A 16,844-nucleotide genomic window follows, 5' to 3' on the forward strand; every position below is an offset into this window, starting at 1 on the left:
TCTACTTTGCCCTGACTATCCTCTGACAAGTCCTCTCTTGTTCACCACTTCTCTTCACCGGCAATCCTATCCCTCACCTACTAAGCACAATAGCTCATCCCAGTGGCCAGGAGGCTGTACTGCCACATTACTAGGTACTAATGATGTCCACAGCATCCCTGTTGTGACTAGTGTCAGAATCATGAAAATGACTCCCTGTAACACAGCTGACTTGTCAAATCTGATAACTGTCCCCTGCACTTCAAAACTGGCTTTGGGGCCTGCCACTAATGATTGTTCAAAGGGTCAAAAAGGGTCAGCGCAAAATCTGGATAATATCCCTTTGAAAATGGCCTTGGTGAATCAAATTCAAATAATCCTAAATGATTTCTTTTTATCACGTGATTTGGATTTTTTATGTGTAACTGAGACATGGCTTAATATTGGTGATCTAAGTCCTCTTTCTGAACTCTCCCCCAATTTTTTTTGTTCTCCCAGAACAACAGGTAAGGGTGGAGGCTTAGCAACTGTCTTTAAGAATCGCTTTACATGCAGACTTCTGTGGGTTGACAACTACACTAGCTTTGAGGTGCAAGTATTTAAAGCTGAACTGGCCTGCCCATTACTTTGTGCACTTGTGTATAAACTACCAAAGTAAGGACTTTTTTCAAGAATTTTATGTCATTGTTTGTGCCCAACTTTGATAATTTTTTATCATCATTATCACATCATTATCACATTTTTATCCTTGGTGATTTTAACATTCATGTCTGTTGCCCTTCAAAGCCATTGGTTAACCAGTTTCTGCAACTTGTGGACTCATTTAATCTCTCTCAGTGGGTTACTGGTCCTTCACATGAACATGGACATACACTTGATCTGGTTTTATCATTAGGTTTTCCTGTTTTAAAACTGGATTGTACTATTTTATCTGATCATAAACCATCTTTAATGCTTCACTCTCATGTCCATTACCAAAACCTCAAATGCCAGATCGCTATGTCCGGGCACTTAATTAATCCACAGCTAGGGTTAGGGTTAGCAATTCTCTGATGCCTTTATAGCTTCGCCTTTTGCTAAACTTACAGAGACATTGTCCGCCTCCGTGGGCACAGAGGCACTAGTCACTCTCTTTAATTCCACTGCCACAGACATCCTTGATACAATTTCCCCGCTCAAGCTTAAGAGATCCAAAGTCAAAGCTCAGCCTTGACTTAATAGTGTACCCATGCCCTTAGCTAGGAATGCAGGAGGGCGAGAGGAACTGGAAAAAGATCATCTGAGCTTGTCTCATGCCCTGTCTCTTTAAATTGTTTTGAACCTGTTGCCTTGCCAGAACTGATCGACATAGCCTCATTCATGAAGCCTTTTGTCTATAATAAATAGCTCTCTTTTAAATGGAATTGTTCCATCCACTTTTAAACATGCTGTAGTTCAGCCTCTCATTAAAAAACCCAATCTTGACCCTATGGATTTTAATAATTTTAGGCCCATTTCTAAATTATCTTTTATGTCTACAATATTGGAGAGGGTCATTCTTTCTTGACTCTCCTCGTTTTTAGCTGAAAACAATGTGCTGGATAACTTTCAGACAGGTTTCAGGGTACATCACAGCACAGAAACGGCACTGCTTAAGGTACTAAATGAGTTGTTGCTGTTTGGTGATACTGGAAATTGTGCTATTTTATTCTTGCTTGACCTCAGCGCGGCTTGTGACACTGTTGATCATGACATCCTCCTGGATCGCCTCCAGCAAGGGGTTGGTATCCAGGGTGTCGCACTACAGTGGTTTCACTCTTATTTGAAAGACAGAACTTTTTCTGTTAACATTGGTAACATTTCCTCTTCTTCAGCAGCAATTAAATGCGGAGTACCTCAAGGTTCAATCCGCGGGGCCAATCTTATTTTCTTTGTATATGCTCCCCTTGGGCTCCATTCTCCATAAACATAAAATATTATACCACTGCTATGCTGATGACACACAGCTGTACTTACCTCTGAAGCCAGGTGATTCAAAGTCCTTACAGTCCATTTCCAACTGTCTAAATGGTATTAAGCGTTGGATGGCAATAAACCTTCTCCAACTAAATGGAAACAAGACAGAAGTAATATAATTTGGTTCCCCAAACTCAATTGAGGAACTGTCAAAAAATCTGGGCCCCCTGTCCATTAATGTACAACCCTTTGCTAGGAACTTAGGGGTTATCTTTGATTCAGCATTAAAATTTGACAAACATATAAACTGTTGTTAAAGGTAGCTTTTTTCATTTAAGGACCATAGCAAAACTTAAATCCATTCTCTCTGTAAAGGACCTAGAAACTGTCTTGCATGCTCTTATATCCTCTTGAATTTATTACTGCAATTCCTTGTACTCTGGCATCTGTCACTCATCTTTATCACGCTTGCAGCTTGTTCAAAATGCAGCTGCTAGATTGTTAACTGGTACAAGGAAGAGGGACCATATTTCCCCAATACTTGATGCTCTTCACTGGTTACCAGTCAAGTATAGAGCCGGTTTTACGTTGCTGTTAATTGTTTTTGAGGTGTTACATGGACTGGCTCCATCTTATATTTCAGAGCTCCTAAAGTTTAATCACTCGTCCAGACCCCTCAGATCATCAAACCAATCCCTCTTGGCCATCCCACAGTCTCGTATGAAAACAAAGGGTGACCGTGCCTTTTCAGTTGTGGCCCCGAGACTGTGGAATAATCTACCCCTGATTATTAGATCGTCCCCCACAACATATTTTTATTCTTTGGCATTTGAGTCTGTTTAGGGGCACCTGCGCTCGTGTTTTTATTTATCTATTTTGTATCTAACTGTGTTTTTTTTTCTCTCTTATTGCTGTATGTCATTAATTGTTTGGTCTGTTCTAATTTATCTGGTTTTAATTTTTATGTCTTCTACTGGATAACTTGTCCAGCACTTTGGTTAACTCTGGTTGTTTTTAAATGTGTTTTATAAATAAACTTGACTTGACTTGACTAGTCTGCCCACATCCAGGTTAAGCCCCGCCCATTCTGAGTACAGATACAGTTACAGTGTGGTGTACTTGCTCATCAATATAATAATACATGACTTTCGTGGTTTCTATACACATACAACTTGTTGATAAGCCTTTGCACAACTTTAAAAGTACACTTATACATTCAGGAAAATTATCTTATCTTCTTCCTAATCTTCATCTATCTTCATTAGTGACTTGTTCCTGTCAGATCTATGCTTTGGCTGCTAACAGAAATAGAAAAACTATTGCTATACGCTAAGAACGTGGTTTGATGTTCACACTGTGACAAACGCACTCTAGTTTGTATATAAAGAATATTATTTGGCTCTTAACTCTATATTTAAAATACCAAGAATTTAACAGAACACAACTCATATGTCCAGATGGCTCTCCTGTTTACAGTACAGGTCTCCATATAAGGTTGACTCCTCCCTACAGTTCTGCGAGGTCCTAGTGAATGTTGACTCTAAGCTGTCACGTTGGGAGGCTTATGTGAAGGGCAAGTCATGTGGTTTTTAGGCCCCTAGACAAGCAACGCTGGGCTTTTCTCTGTTGAGGTCAAAGGGAGAGCCCCATTGTAGATGACAACCTAACTAGGGAGTGAAAGTTTCTAGAGACATTTTAACCATTTACCAATATAATGGACCTGATCCAGCCACCTCCTTTTTTCAGTTAGACTACAGTGATCTCCTAAATATGTAGCAGCCCGGCTTAGATAGAGTGTAAAAACATGCATGTTTAGGTTAATTTCTCTAGTCACCTGCTTTGACAAAGGAACTGTCCTAGATCTAGTGTTGGTCCCTGCAGCACAGTGGCTGCCCACTGCTCGTAATTAGTATGGGTTAAATGCAGAGAACAAATTTCACATGCATTATACTGTGTATAATTGCATATGAGACAATAAAAGTTTATTTGATTTTGATTTATTCTATTTAAAGCTTTGCTGACCAAGAGTGTCACAAACACAACCAGCTCTGTTAAGGGACCTGTTCTGCCAGCATGCATGAAAAGAAACTATGTCGAGTCACAGGAGATTAAAACTGTGTGGGAAATATTTGCTTTAACCACAAAGCTGAACTCATAGATGTCTTTTTAATGTGTCTTAAGTTAAGAGTTTTTGAAAATGTAACAATCAGCTTTAGTTGCAGGATTTTAGAAATACTGAGGCCATAAAGTTTGGCTGAGGCTGTTATAGTAAAGATTTTATTTTATTTATTCATTTATTTTTGCCTGCTTTGGGTGGAAAATGGCTAACCAGTATCCTTCGCAGTTATACTGTTTTAAAAGATATATCTGGAAATTATCAAAGTATATTAGTCATATGTAATGGATACAAAAATGCAAGCATAGTTGGGGAGAAAGCCTGTGTAGGCATAGCAACAAACACAAGAAAATGTACATGATTATATGAAGCCATGTACACCATTTGACCTCATGGTATCTTAGGCTTAAATTTTAAAATAAAGGTGATATAGTCAGTGATTATGATCCTGGCAGACTATTTCCACACCGGCTTTCTACTAAAAAATTTAATTTACACATAGTAACAGGTTTCTAAAGCCCCATGTGACCTCTTTGTCCTTAATAGTAGCTACAGCCCTGAGCTGAGTAACTCGTATTTTTATTTTTTATTTTCTCATACTAATATTTGTCACCAAGAGACACACAGCTTTTGGGATTTCTGTTTATTGAGAGCAGAGATTTGAGGAGGGATGTTTTAAACAATGAAAGGATGAAGGAACATATAAAGGATGAATGAGGTCAAGTGGAGCTTGTTGAGTCCATTGAATGACGGTTGGCTTGGAAAACCCATCAATCAGTTCCACCTACACTCAGGAAATGAAAAGACATGCTTACATTGATGGAACAGGAAATTAAAAGTGTGTTTGATGTCTGTGTTGTCTTTGTTCCTGAGCGAAGACAGCCATAACTCCACAACAGCCACAACATAATATTATAAGATATCTCTTTTGCAGCTACAACAATGTGGATTGATATGAGGAAAGGTTTTTGGTGACCTAAAACATTGCTAGTAAGTGTTGGATTGGATTAGTTCTTCAGAATAATTTTGCAGTTTTAATCCTTTTTTAGGATTTTTGTAATCCTAAAAAATAAAATTCTGCCCTCCTCCCTACCCAAATCATTTTCATACAGTCCCTAAGTTTATTTCTTTTATCTTTTCAGAATAATGGCTCTGACAATGAGAAACAAGGCCTTGACAACTTGGCCTACGAGTATGGGAGTCAGAGGGAACTCTATCCTCCACCCAAAACTGCATCCACTGCAACTTTTAAACTCCTGGGACTCCCCCCTGAGCACCAAGTCCAAGCCATCGAAAGCAGAATCTCCGGCCTGAATGGAGTACTTACTGTCAGCTTGTTTTTACCCAGCAGCTTGGCCAAAGTGGACTATGATACCTCAGTTATCACAACCAAAGACATCGCCCTGAAGTTCCAGAACATGGGAGTCAATGTAGAGTCAGCGGTGCAGATCAAGGTGGATGGTTTGCATTGCCAATCCTGTGTGCAGTCGGTTGAGGGACAGATTGGTCCTCTAACTGGGGTTTCACATATTCAGGTGTCTCTTCAAGATGGCACAGCAATGATTGTTTACCAGCCCCTTCTAGTTACACAACAGGAGCTGAGAGACAGGATCGATGATATGGGTTTCAGTGCCACTTTATTAGCTGATGATGCATCTGGTCCAGATATCCAGACTGTGACCATTTGGATTGTAGGGATGACTTGCAACTCTTGCATGCAGTCCATAGAAGGGAGGATCTCTCAGATGACAGGAGTGCAGTCCATAGTGGTGTCACTGAAGGAGGAAAAGGGAACAATAACCTTTGATCCCAGTCTGATGGAGCCTGAGCAGCTCAGGGCAGCTATCGAAGACATGGGCTTTGGTGCATCACTTGAAGGTAACAACGAGACACTTTTACTCGTAATTATATTTTGTTGGTTAAGGCAACTGTGAGTGCAGAGGTTTTATTTTTGAAAAGGGAGAACCAGCAACTTACTCATCATAGTGACAGGAGAGATAAAAGAGAAAGAAACACGCACGGGCAGGGATACTCAAATCAGAGCTTCTAGCTAGCAAAGCTACAGTCTGGAAGTATTGCAACGGTAAGGCAAATTCCTTTGTTTTTGTTGTTCACTGAAGACATTTGGGTTTGAGATCAAAAGATGAGAATGAGAATTTGGTATTGCTATTCATATCTAGATGTGTTAAACAAAACTCGGGACATATCACCCTTTGTTAGAACCCACCCATTTTTCAAGTGAGCAAAACTATTGGAACATGTGACTGACAGATGTTTCTTGTTGCCCAGATGTTACCTTTTAGGTCGATTGTCCAAACATTAAATAGCTCTGCATGACTAGTCGAAGTTTTCATCCTTGGTTCAAACCTATAAAGACTGCATTTCCTTTTAAAGAGGATAAATCAACATGAAGACCAGAGAGCTGTCTATGGGAGAAAAGCAAGCCATTGTCAAGCTGAGAAAAGAAGGAAAATCGACCAGAGCCATTGGACAAACATTGGGCATAGAAAACACAACAATTTGGAACATCCTGAAAAAGAAAGAAACTACAGGTGTACTGAACAATAGACATCGAACAGGTCGGCCAAGGAAAACAGCAGTAGTTGATGACAGAAATATCATGAGAGCTGTGAAGAAAACCCCCAAAACATCAGTAAGTGACATCACCAACGACCTCCACAGCGCAGGGGTGAAGGTATCACAATCCACTGTTCGAAGAAGACTCAGAGAGCAGAAATACAAGACTCAAACCACTCATCAGCAGTAAGAATCAGAAGGCCAGATTTGCAAAGAAGTACAGAAATGAGCCGCAAAAGTTCAGTAACACAATCTTATGAACTGATGAGACCAAGATTAATCTCTACCAAAGTGATGGAAAGGCCAAAGTGTGGAGAAAGAAGGGAACTGCTAATGATCCGAAGCATACAAGCTCATCTGTGAAGCATGGTGGAGGTACTGTCATGGCTTGGGTGTGCATGGCTGCTTCTGGAACAGGCTCAGTAATATTTATTGATGATGTAACTGATGATGGTAGCAGCAGAATGAATTCAGAAGTGTACGGAAACATTTTGTCGGCCAATTTACGGAGAAATGAATTGAAAATAATCGGGAGGAAGTTTATCATGCAGCAGGACAATGACCCAAAGCACACTGCCAACAAAACAAAGGACTTCATCAGGGGAAAAAAGTGGAAGCTTTTAGACTGGCCAAGTCAATCACCTGACCTTAACCCAATAGAGCATGCATTTCACCTCCTTAAGAGGCGACTGAAGGGAGAAACACCCCGAAACAAACAAGAACTGAAAGAACCTGCGGTAAAAGCCTGGAATAGAATCACAAATGAAGAATTCAACAGTTTGATGATGTCGATGGGTCGCAGGCTTGAGGCAGTTAATGCAAGCAAGGGTTATACCACCAAATATTAAATGTTATTTACTTTAAGATTATTTGTTCCATTACTTTTGCTTACCTACGAATGTTGTGGTCTAATACAAAGGGTGATATGTCCTAAGTTGTTTAACACATCTAGATGTGAATACCAGGAAATAAAAGCAATTCCGAACTCTTGTCTCATACTCATCTTTTGATCTTAAACCCAAATGTCTTCAGTGAACAACAACAAAAAAGCAATTTGCTTTACTGTTCCAATACTTTTGGAGGGGACTGCAGCTTAGCATAGTCTAAAGACTGAAACAAGGGGAGTCAAATTCTGGTCTGCTAGTAGTTTGATATGACAGTTTCAGCTGGTTAAGTTTTACCTCTGTGCTGTGAGGGCAGTTTTTTAAAAAGAGCACATTTGCATTGTCCATTGTTTTTAACAATTTTCACCATCAACCTTTTCTCCATTAGCTAGTTTTGAACGTGCTATTTCACCATTATCCTGGGTTTTCAGGTAAGGTGATAGTTATGTGCCACTTGCAAGCGGTCCTGTTCAGGTTGCATGAAATTTTGTTCCATGTCATTCTGGACCATCCGGAGTTCACATATTGATTATGTTGGGGTTAGCAACTGTGTTAAATGCCTGTTTACAGCAGTGGTGTTTTTGGAGTGAAGAAACAGTTGTTGGTAATGAATAGAATATTGCAGCATGTGACATAGAGGGTACAATGAGTAAAGGAAATACAAGTTAACACAAGTAGTGAATTTGTGACATTTTTATCATATCACAATATAACTGGAAAAAGACCCTCAGGTCTTCGGTTCGTTTATGTTTCCCAGAAGAGGAGTTGCTTTTAGAACACAAGCATTAGTAGCATTGAACTGGTTTTTCAGCTCAACCAGCTTGAGGTAGAAAAGAACCCATTGTTAAATGCCCTCGAGCGGCTTATGTTGGTGTCATTCAAGCAATGGGTTCCATCCCACCCATGAATTCTTGTACATGTTATGTTGTTTTTAGCCTCATGCACTACCAAAAAATATGTTTGTTACAGTGCAGGGTAGAAAAATCATAGCTCAGTATGTGGAGGTGGAACTTTACAAAGGCAGCACCTGTACATTGATTAAATTATTTTAAGTATAACCCGCATATTGCTTTGGGCCTCTGAGCCAACAGGACACCTCATATTCACCTCACCGCTGTTTCCACCGGTTACTGTGGCAACCAGATAAGTATGCTCTCCAGTGCAACACTGGAGGACTCCAATGCTGGCCGGGGCTTTCTTGTTGAATTTAATGACGAAAACAGCTTGCCAAGACATGGAATTAATAAGCAGATTCTTTCATGTACCTTTCAGGGTCGAGCTTCTTTTAGGCAGCTGGATTGACGTTTGTAGAGACAAGTGCAGCTTTTTGTGCTTATGTTCAATAGTACCTTAAACTTGTGCTTTAAGATCTCCAGATTGAAAAGTTCGGTAAGATATTCAGATATAACGTTAGATGTCAATAACAGAATGAAGCAGGGTGTTTCTACAATTTGAAAAGCCTCCCTTGCTAAATTAAGATGGATTATGCAATTAATTTACTTGCCCACTTTCAGCTTACTTTTTAGTTTGCCAAGATATGCTGTTGTTGTTATGTTAGCTGGTAGCAGGAGAGTTGTGAGTTTCGCTGTCTGGAGCTGGTGTGCTGGCTCTGAGACCGTCTCGTCCTCTCTGCATGTTAGCTTCATAGCAGTAGCTGTAGCGACAATTTGCTGACCCAAAACTACGCTAACATTAGCTGCATAACTTCCTGTGTTGTTGTTCGCTCTGGTTATTATGGTATTTGTCTTGGTATTTGATTGCTCCAGAATTGCATAACCCACCTTTAAGGTCAGGAAGACAAAATGGCAAAAGGATGGCTGTGGCTCAGGAGGTAGAGCGGGTTGTCTCTTAATCGGAAGGTCAATCCCCGGCTGCATCCTTGTGTCCTTGGGCAAGCTACTGAACCCCGAATTGCCCCTGGTGGCTGTTCCACCAGTGTACGAATGTTAGTTTCTGTTTAAGCAGTTAGGCTGTAGTGTGTGAATTCAGATGTAGTATAAAAGTGCTATGAGTGGTCGAAAAGACCCAGGCGCTATACAAATATGGAGCACTTATCCAATCCAACTTTGTTTATAAAACACATGAAAATAGCAGTTGACCAAAGTACAATCAAAATGTAGGGGAAAAAACATTAAAACAACACTGTTAAAACAATAAGGACAAGATAGTGAGTAAAAATCTGTTTTAGTGCCGCTGACTTTATTCCTTTTTCTTTAGCACCTACATCTGCAAAGAAAATCCAGACTCATGAAAAGACCAGGGCTGTTAGCTCTGGACCTTCTGACCTTTCTGACTTGCAGTCACCCAATAAGGCGGGAGTCAGCAATGGCATTGGACCACAAGCAACCTCTGGAAGCGAGATTAAAGTACAGAAATGCTTTATTTGTGTAATGGGAATGACATGTGCCTCCTGTGTGGCCAACATTGAGAGAAACCTACCTAAACACAAGGGTAAGCAAGCTTAAATGTTGTCATACAATATTTGTTTTAGTTAGTACATCTAATGGCAGTATTTCACGAATACTTTGACTTCTAGGAATAATCTCTGTGTTGGTGTCACTAATGGCTGGAAAGGCAGAGGTGAAATATGATTCAGGAGTCATGGACGCTGCAGCTGTAATTCAGCTCATAGAAGACTTAGGCTTTGGTGCCAAACTGATAGAGGACAATGCAGTTACACATGGGAAACTGGACCTCACTGTAAGTCTTCACATGATGCAGCATTTCCAGTTGAGAAAAATGTAATATATTTAATGCTTTCTCTGTGTTAAAGATAATACATGCTATCTTCCCAAAATACCAAAGTCATTTATTTCCACCTATTTTCACTTGTAGATAACAGGCATGACATGTGCATCATGTGTCCACAACATTGAGTCCAAGCTCACCACAACCAAAGGGATCCTCGGGGCCTCAGTTGCTCTGGCAACCAAAAAGGCACAGATCCAGTTTGACCCAGAAGTGCTTGGAGCTCGAGATGTTATCAAGATCATTCAGGTAATGATCAATTTATATTTTTTAACCTCCTGACTTGTAAATCTTTGACATTACATTATCTTTGTTTGTTTCTCATTCTAGAGCATGGGTTTTGAGGCCAGTCTGGCGAAGGCAGGCTTCAAAAACAACCTTGACCACACGGAAGAAATTCAACAGCAAGTATCTGGTTTAAATGTCCAGTTGCCATTGTGTAATTTAACAGATTTCTGGTTGGCACATATTTTGGTTAAGTCACAGAAAGGGAATGTCGACGAGCAATACCGGTTGCACGAGGATTAAACTAACAAGAGCTCAGGAGCAGAGGAAGGAATAGACCCATGCGTTACCGATACCAATACCAATATCAATACTTTTTACATATTTTATTTCTAGTTTAATGTGACCTCCCCCCTCCCGTTTCTGTATTTATGAGAGAAATATGGAGTAGGCTGTAGCCTTACCAATTCAAAATAATAGCTGCATAATGACAAGACATCAAACTATTGTCATATTCTTTAATTATAATAAAAATATCCGTCTCAGGGCTGCCGCTTCATCAACATCAACATCATCCTATTATTGTGACAGACTTAATCTCAGATGTTTAGCAAAGTTTGCAGTGTTGCCAAAGTATTTCACTGTCTTTGCACACACATCACACACAGCCTCATTATTACCTTCACAGCTAAAATACAGCCAGATGTGACGGCTTTTACAGTCAGCCAGAGTCAGTATTCAATCGCGGGAAATGTAAAGGGCTGCAGCAGCTTACTTCAAAGAAGCTCCGTCATAGAGCCGTAGCCAAGCATGACTTTGACAGGCGGAAGGAAAAGTAGTTCCTATCAACCGAGTATAATTAGACCATCCTGGTGACAGTAAGATACTTATGATAAAACACACACTCACTCCAAATGACTGAGTTTAGATATAGATCTTTTTATATGAGTATCGATCCTAGAGCAGGAAACGTTGGTATCAGAAATATCGATACTTTAGGATTGATCCGCACATCACTAATTCCTGGCTTAGGAGGTCAGTGCCTTATCCACTGGACAATATCCAAAAAGTTTTATGTCCTGTTTCCATTGTGTACTTTAACATATTTATGGTTGGCACAGAATTATGGTTAGGACATAGAAAGGGATCGTTGTTGTCAAGCAATAGTGTTTGGATGGGGACTAAACTAAACAAAAGTTCAGTGGCAAAGAAAGGAATAGACCCATTAAGATCTGGATTTAATGGCCAGCACCCCAGATGGGACAATCCCTGGCTTAGGAGGCCAGTGCCTTATCCATTAGGCCACTGAGGCTACAAAAGAACCCATATACAGGTGCTGGTCATATAATTAGAATATCAATTATATATATATATATATATATATATATATCAAAAAGTCAAACTTGTATAATGTATACATTCATTCCACACAGACTGATATATTTCAAGTGTTCATTCCTTTTAATTTTGATGATTATAACTGACAACTAATGAAAACCCCAAAATATTAAGTAAGTATTCAGTGATGAATCAAGGTTCAATATTGAAGACACCTGGTGCCACAATCTAATCAGCTAATTAACTCAAAACACCTGCAAAGGCCTTTAAATGGTCTCTCAGTCTAGTTCTGTAGGCTACACAATCATGGGGAAGACTGCTGACTTGACAGATGTCCAAAAGACGACCATTGACACCTTACACAAGGAGGGCAAGACACAAAAGGTCATTGCTAAAGAGGCTGGCTGTTCACAGAGCTCTGTGTCCAAGCACATTAATAGAGAGGCGAAGGGAAGGAAAAGATGTGGTAGAAAAAAGTGTACAAGCAATAGGGATAACCGCACCCTGGAGAGGATTGTGAAACAAAACCCATTCAAAAATGTGGGGGAGATTCACAAAGAGTGGACTGCAGCTGGAGTCAGTGCTTCAAGAACCACCACGCACAGATGTATGCAAGACATGGGTTTCAGCTGTCGCATTCCTTGTGTCAAGCCACTCTTGAACAAGACACAGTGTCAGAAGCGTCTCGCCTGGGCTAAAGACAAAAAGGACTGGACTGCTGCTGAGTGGTCCAAAGTCATGTTCTCTGAGGAAAGTAAATTTTGCATTTCCTTTGGAAATCAAGGTCCCAGAGTCTGGAGGAAGAGAGGAGAGGCACAGAATCCACGTTGCTTGAAGTCCAGTGTAAAGTTTCCACAGTCAGTGATGGTTTGGGGTGCCGTGTCATCTGCTGATGTTGGTCCACACAGACTGATCGACTCCATGCCACGCCGCATTGCTGTGGTAATTCAGGCAAAAGGAGCCCCAACTAAGTTTTGAGTGCTGTACATGCTCATACTTTTCATGTTCATACTTTGGCCAACATTTCTAAAAATCCTTTTTTTGTATTGGTCTTAAGTAATATTCTAATTTTCGGATTTTGCGGTCAGTTTTAATCATCACAATTAAATTAAATAAACATTTGAAATATATCAGTCTGTGTGTAATGAATGAATATAATATCCAAGTTTCACTTTTTGAATGGAATTACTGAAATAAATCAACTTTTTGATGATATTCTAATTATATGACCAGCACCTGTATGTGATGTTTCTGTGATCTGTATGCCCACACTAAATCTGTACTGACGGCATGTAGTTTTAGCTGAAACAGTGGTCGCCATCCCTAACTGTCAATGCTGGCCAAGTATTATTTTGTTCGAACCTTCTGGCCTGTGTGTATAATTGACAAAAACATGTAAAATTCCAATCAAAAGCAACAGAGACTTGACAATGTCAGAAAGAGAAAAAGGCTTTTGTGATATCCTGTTTCCATTGTGTAATTTAACGTATTTCTGGTTGGAACATCATTGTGGTTAGGACATAGATAGGGATTGTTGTTGTTCCCTGTCGAGCAATAGTGCTTTCCTGGGGCCACTGGGGCTACAAAGTGGTGATCTACATTATATTTCTGCAATCTGAATGCTAACAACTAAAATGTAACATCATGTTGTTTTGAATTTCTATGGCTTCTTCTTTCTATACTTTGACACATTTCTGGTACCTTTCCAGGTGGAAGAACTCCTTTCTGCTCAGCCTTGTTTTCGGCCTGCCTGTCATAGGCCTCATGATTTACATGATGGTGATGGACAGTCAGCATCAGGAACACGGAGGCTCCATGCCTGAGGAGCAGAACCTGCTGCCCGGCCTCTCCCTCCTCAACCTAGCCTTCTTCCTTCTCTGCACACCTGTGCAGGTAAGGGAGCACAACATGTCTGGTTCTGGGACCTTGCTGGGTTCTTTTTAAGAGCTTTGTCCTGAATTCTCATCAACATTTAGGTGTACTATACATGGGGATACAAGTGTATGATTCATCACCATTAATCCTACACTCATTTAGAGCTATTTTTTCTTTACCTCACAGGCATATTGTGTCTTCTACAAGTGAGTAAATTGATAGTTTAATGCACATATCAGACACTGGATAGCTCTTGGCACCCGACTCACCAAACTTGTTTTAATAACCTACCAAGGACTCTTGTGATTGAAAATACCATCCATTCCTTCGTTGCTTTGCCTTTAGAAACCAGACCATTTATTAAAGGTTTAATTGGTTATTAAACCTTGGGAAGGCAGAGCCATTTTGTTTTCAGATTGTGCTTTTAATTAAAAATAATGGTCTTCTGGATTTTAGGCACTACATCACATGAGGATTTATTATATGCTTTAATGGTATCGTTTAAAATGTTTAGAAATTTATTGTAGAGTTCCATGAAAACTGATACCATTGTCAAGTCTGTATTGTAAATATGACGCTACAGCCAGCAGAGGGTTAGATTAGTGTTATGGTGTGGTGTGGGGACAGAGTGGACCCAAACGCAACACTCGGGAAGAACAGGCTTTATTTAAGGGGAAACGGGGTTGAGGGAGTGGAGGTGAGGGAGAGCACACACAGGGGGAGAGGAGGAAACACAGGCAGGCAGGCCAAAACACAAGGGAAAAACAGAATCACAAGAAAGGAGAAATAGACAGGACACTCACCGTCAGCCGGGCTGCCACCACAACAGGGACCCCTCCTCAACGGCCGCCTCCAGGCGGGCCTTCCAGTTAGCCGGGAAGGGCTCAGCAGACGTCCGTCAGGGGGGAGTCGCACTAGGATCCGGCTGGCGGGGGTCTAGGGTCCAAAACTGGACACAAGGGAATCAGAGAGGGGGGCAGGGCTGGGAAAAATCAGGCGAGTGGGCAGGGCAGAATTGAGGGAACAGGGCCAGACAGGGTGCCTGAGGGCAGAGCAGCGGGACCAGGGAGTTCAGGCGGGCGTCCCGAGGGCAGAGCAGTGGAACCAGGGTGTTCAGGCGGGTGTCCCGAGGGCAGAGCAGCGGAACCAGGGGGTTCAGGAGGGACAGGCTAGAGGCTAGTGGTGCTAGCAGGTCAAGGGACAGGCTGGGGGCTAGCGGCGCTAGCGGGCTGGAGATCAGTACCAGACTGGTGGTTAGCCGGCTGGGAATCAGGAGGGACAGGCTGGAGATTAGCGGCGCTAGCAGGCAGAGGACCAAGGGAAAGTGGCGGGTGTTGGCGGGAGCCGTGATGGCCACGTCTCCTTCGATGACCACCATGGCAGATGAGAAGATGGCCAGGCGGGTTCCCTTGAACTGACAGTGGGGGTCAAGCGTGGGGTCGGGTGGGTAGGGGGGATGACAGGCAGGCTGAGTTACAGGAGGGGCAGGCTGGAGGCTAGCTGTGCTGGCAGGCCCAGGGACAGGCAGGGGGCTAGCAGGCCGGGGATCAGGCAGGGGGCTAGCAGGCATGGGAACAGGCTGGGGGCTAGCGGCGCTAGCAGGCAGAGGACCAAGGGAAAGTGGCGGGTGTTGGCGGGAGCCGTGATGGCCACGTCTCCTTCGATGGCCACCACGGCACCCTGAGAAGATGGCCAGACGGGTTCCCTTGAAGTGAGGGTGGGGGTCAAGCGTGGGGTTGGGCGGGTAGGGGGGATGACAGGCAGGCTGGGTAACAGGAGTGGCAGGCTGGAGGCTAGCTGTGCTGGCAGGCCCAGGGACAGGCAGGGGGCTAGCAGGCCGGGGATCAGGCAGGGGGCTAGCGGCGCTAGCAGGCATGGGAAGAGGCTGTGGGCTAGTGGCACTAGCAGGCCGGGGGCTAGTGGCGCTAGCAGGCAGAGGACCAAGGTAAAGTGACGGGTGATGGCCACGTCTCCTTCGATGGCCACCACGGCACCCTGAGAAGATGGCCAGACGGGTTCCCTTGAAGTGACGGTGGGGGTCAAGCGCAGGCAAGGGACCAGGAGGGACAGGTTGGGGGCGAGCAGCAGGGGCCTGGCAGGACAGGAGGACGCTTCGCAGCCTGCAACTAGTAGGTCAGGAAGAAGTCCACCGGGGACTAGCAGCGCTAGCGGGGAGGTGGAAAAACCTGGCCAGCCACTCAGGGATGGAGTCTCTCAGCCTCGGCCTCTGAGAGACTTTTACCTGGCCAAAAGTCAGAAGCGCCTTCTTATAGCCCATGTGACTCGAGTCCCTCCACTTCTCCTGCAACTCCAACAACTCCATGCAGAGTTGACTCGCTGTCTGCTGGAAGGTGGTTGCTAGCTCCATTTTGAGGCTTGATCGTTCTGTTATGGTGTGGTGTGGGGACAGAGTGGACCCAAATGCAACACTTGGGAAGAACAGGCTTTATTGAAGGGGAAACGGGGTTGAGGGAGTGGAGGTGTGGGAGAGGCCAATGCCGGGGAAACACGGGCACGGGGAACCGAGGAGACTGAGACAAGGGAGCTGGGGTCACTGGCGACCGAGGAAGCAAGGAGGCACGGGGAGGAGCCGGGAGGACACCGTGGAAGAGGTCAGAGGGGAGAGGGCAGGGTGGCGAACCCAGCTGACGGAGCGGAGGACGGAGGTGAGTGGACCGGGTAAGGAGCAACGACAATCAAACAGCGATGGAGTGGAGAACCGGGGTTGATATGCAGGAAGGGATGAGGTTGATTGCTGGCAGGTGTGGCAGGCAGAGGAGGTGGCTGATGAGGTGCAGGTCGTTGGCTGGGCTCAGGAGCAGAGGGAGAGAGAGAGAGACAGCACACATGGGGGGAGAGGAGGAGACACAGGTAGGCAGGCCAAAACACAAGGGAAAAACAGAATCACAAGAAAGAAAGGAGAAATAGACAGGACACTCACTGTCAGCCGGGCTGCCACCACAACAGATTAGCTTAGCCCAAAAACTGGAAATGGGGAAACGTGTAGCCCGGCTCTGTCCAAAGGTAACAAAATCTGAACAAAATAAACTGCTTCCTGTAGCTTTATATTTAGCCTGCAGACGCTAGAATGGTATTAATCTTCTCATCTCATTTTGTAAAGAAAGTGAATTGGCCTATTTCCCAAGATATCTACCTATTTCTTTAAA

The 16,844-nt window shown here is 43.1% G+C and overlaps 1 protein-coding gene across 1 annotated transcript in view; it reads left to right on the top strand.

The window, feature by feature from the left end:
• atp7b (ATPase copper transporting beta) overlaps window positions 1–16,844 on the top strand; it is a 34,760-nt gene that overhangs the window by 4,118 nt on the left and 13,798 nt on the right. The window contains exons 2-7 of the mRNA XM_038721555.1: window positions 5,173–5,908; window positions 9,709–9,942; window positions 10,028–10,191; window positions 10,327–10,488; window positions 10,570–10,643; window positions 13,512–13,695. Of these exons, the coding sequence (XP_038577483.1) occupies window positions 5,173–5,908; window positions 9,709–9,942; window positions 10,028–10,191; window positions 10,327–10,488; window positions 10,570–10,643; window positions 13,512–13,695 (1,554 nt within the window). The remainder of the gene's footprint in view (window positions 1–5,172; window positions 5,909–9,708; window positions 9,943–10,027; window positions 10,192–10,326; window positions 10,489–10,569; window positions 10,644–13,511; window positions 13,696–16,844) is intronic.

This window comes from Micropterus salmoides, unplaced genomic scaffold, assembly GCF_014851395.1.
Source record: "Micropterus salmoides isolate LMB-PRFRI ecotype aquatic unplaced genomic scaffold, ASM1485139v1 Ms_hic_scaffold_1, whole genome shotgun sequence".
Lineage (NCBI taxonomy): Eukaryota > Metazoa > Chordata > Actinopteri > Centrarchiformes > Centrarchidae > Micropterus > Micropterus salmoides.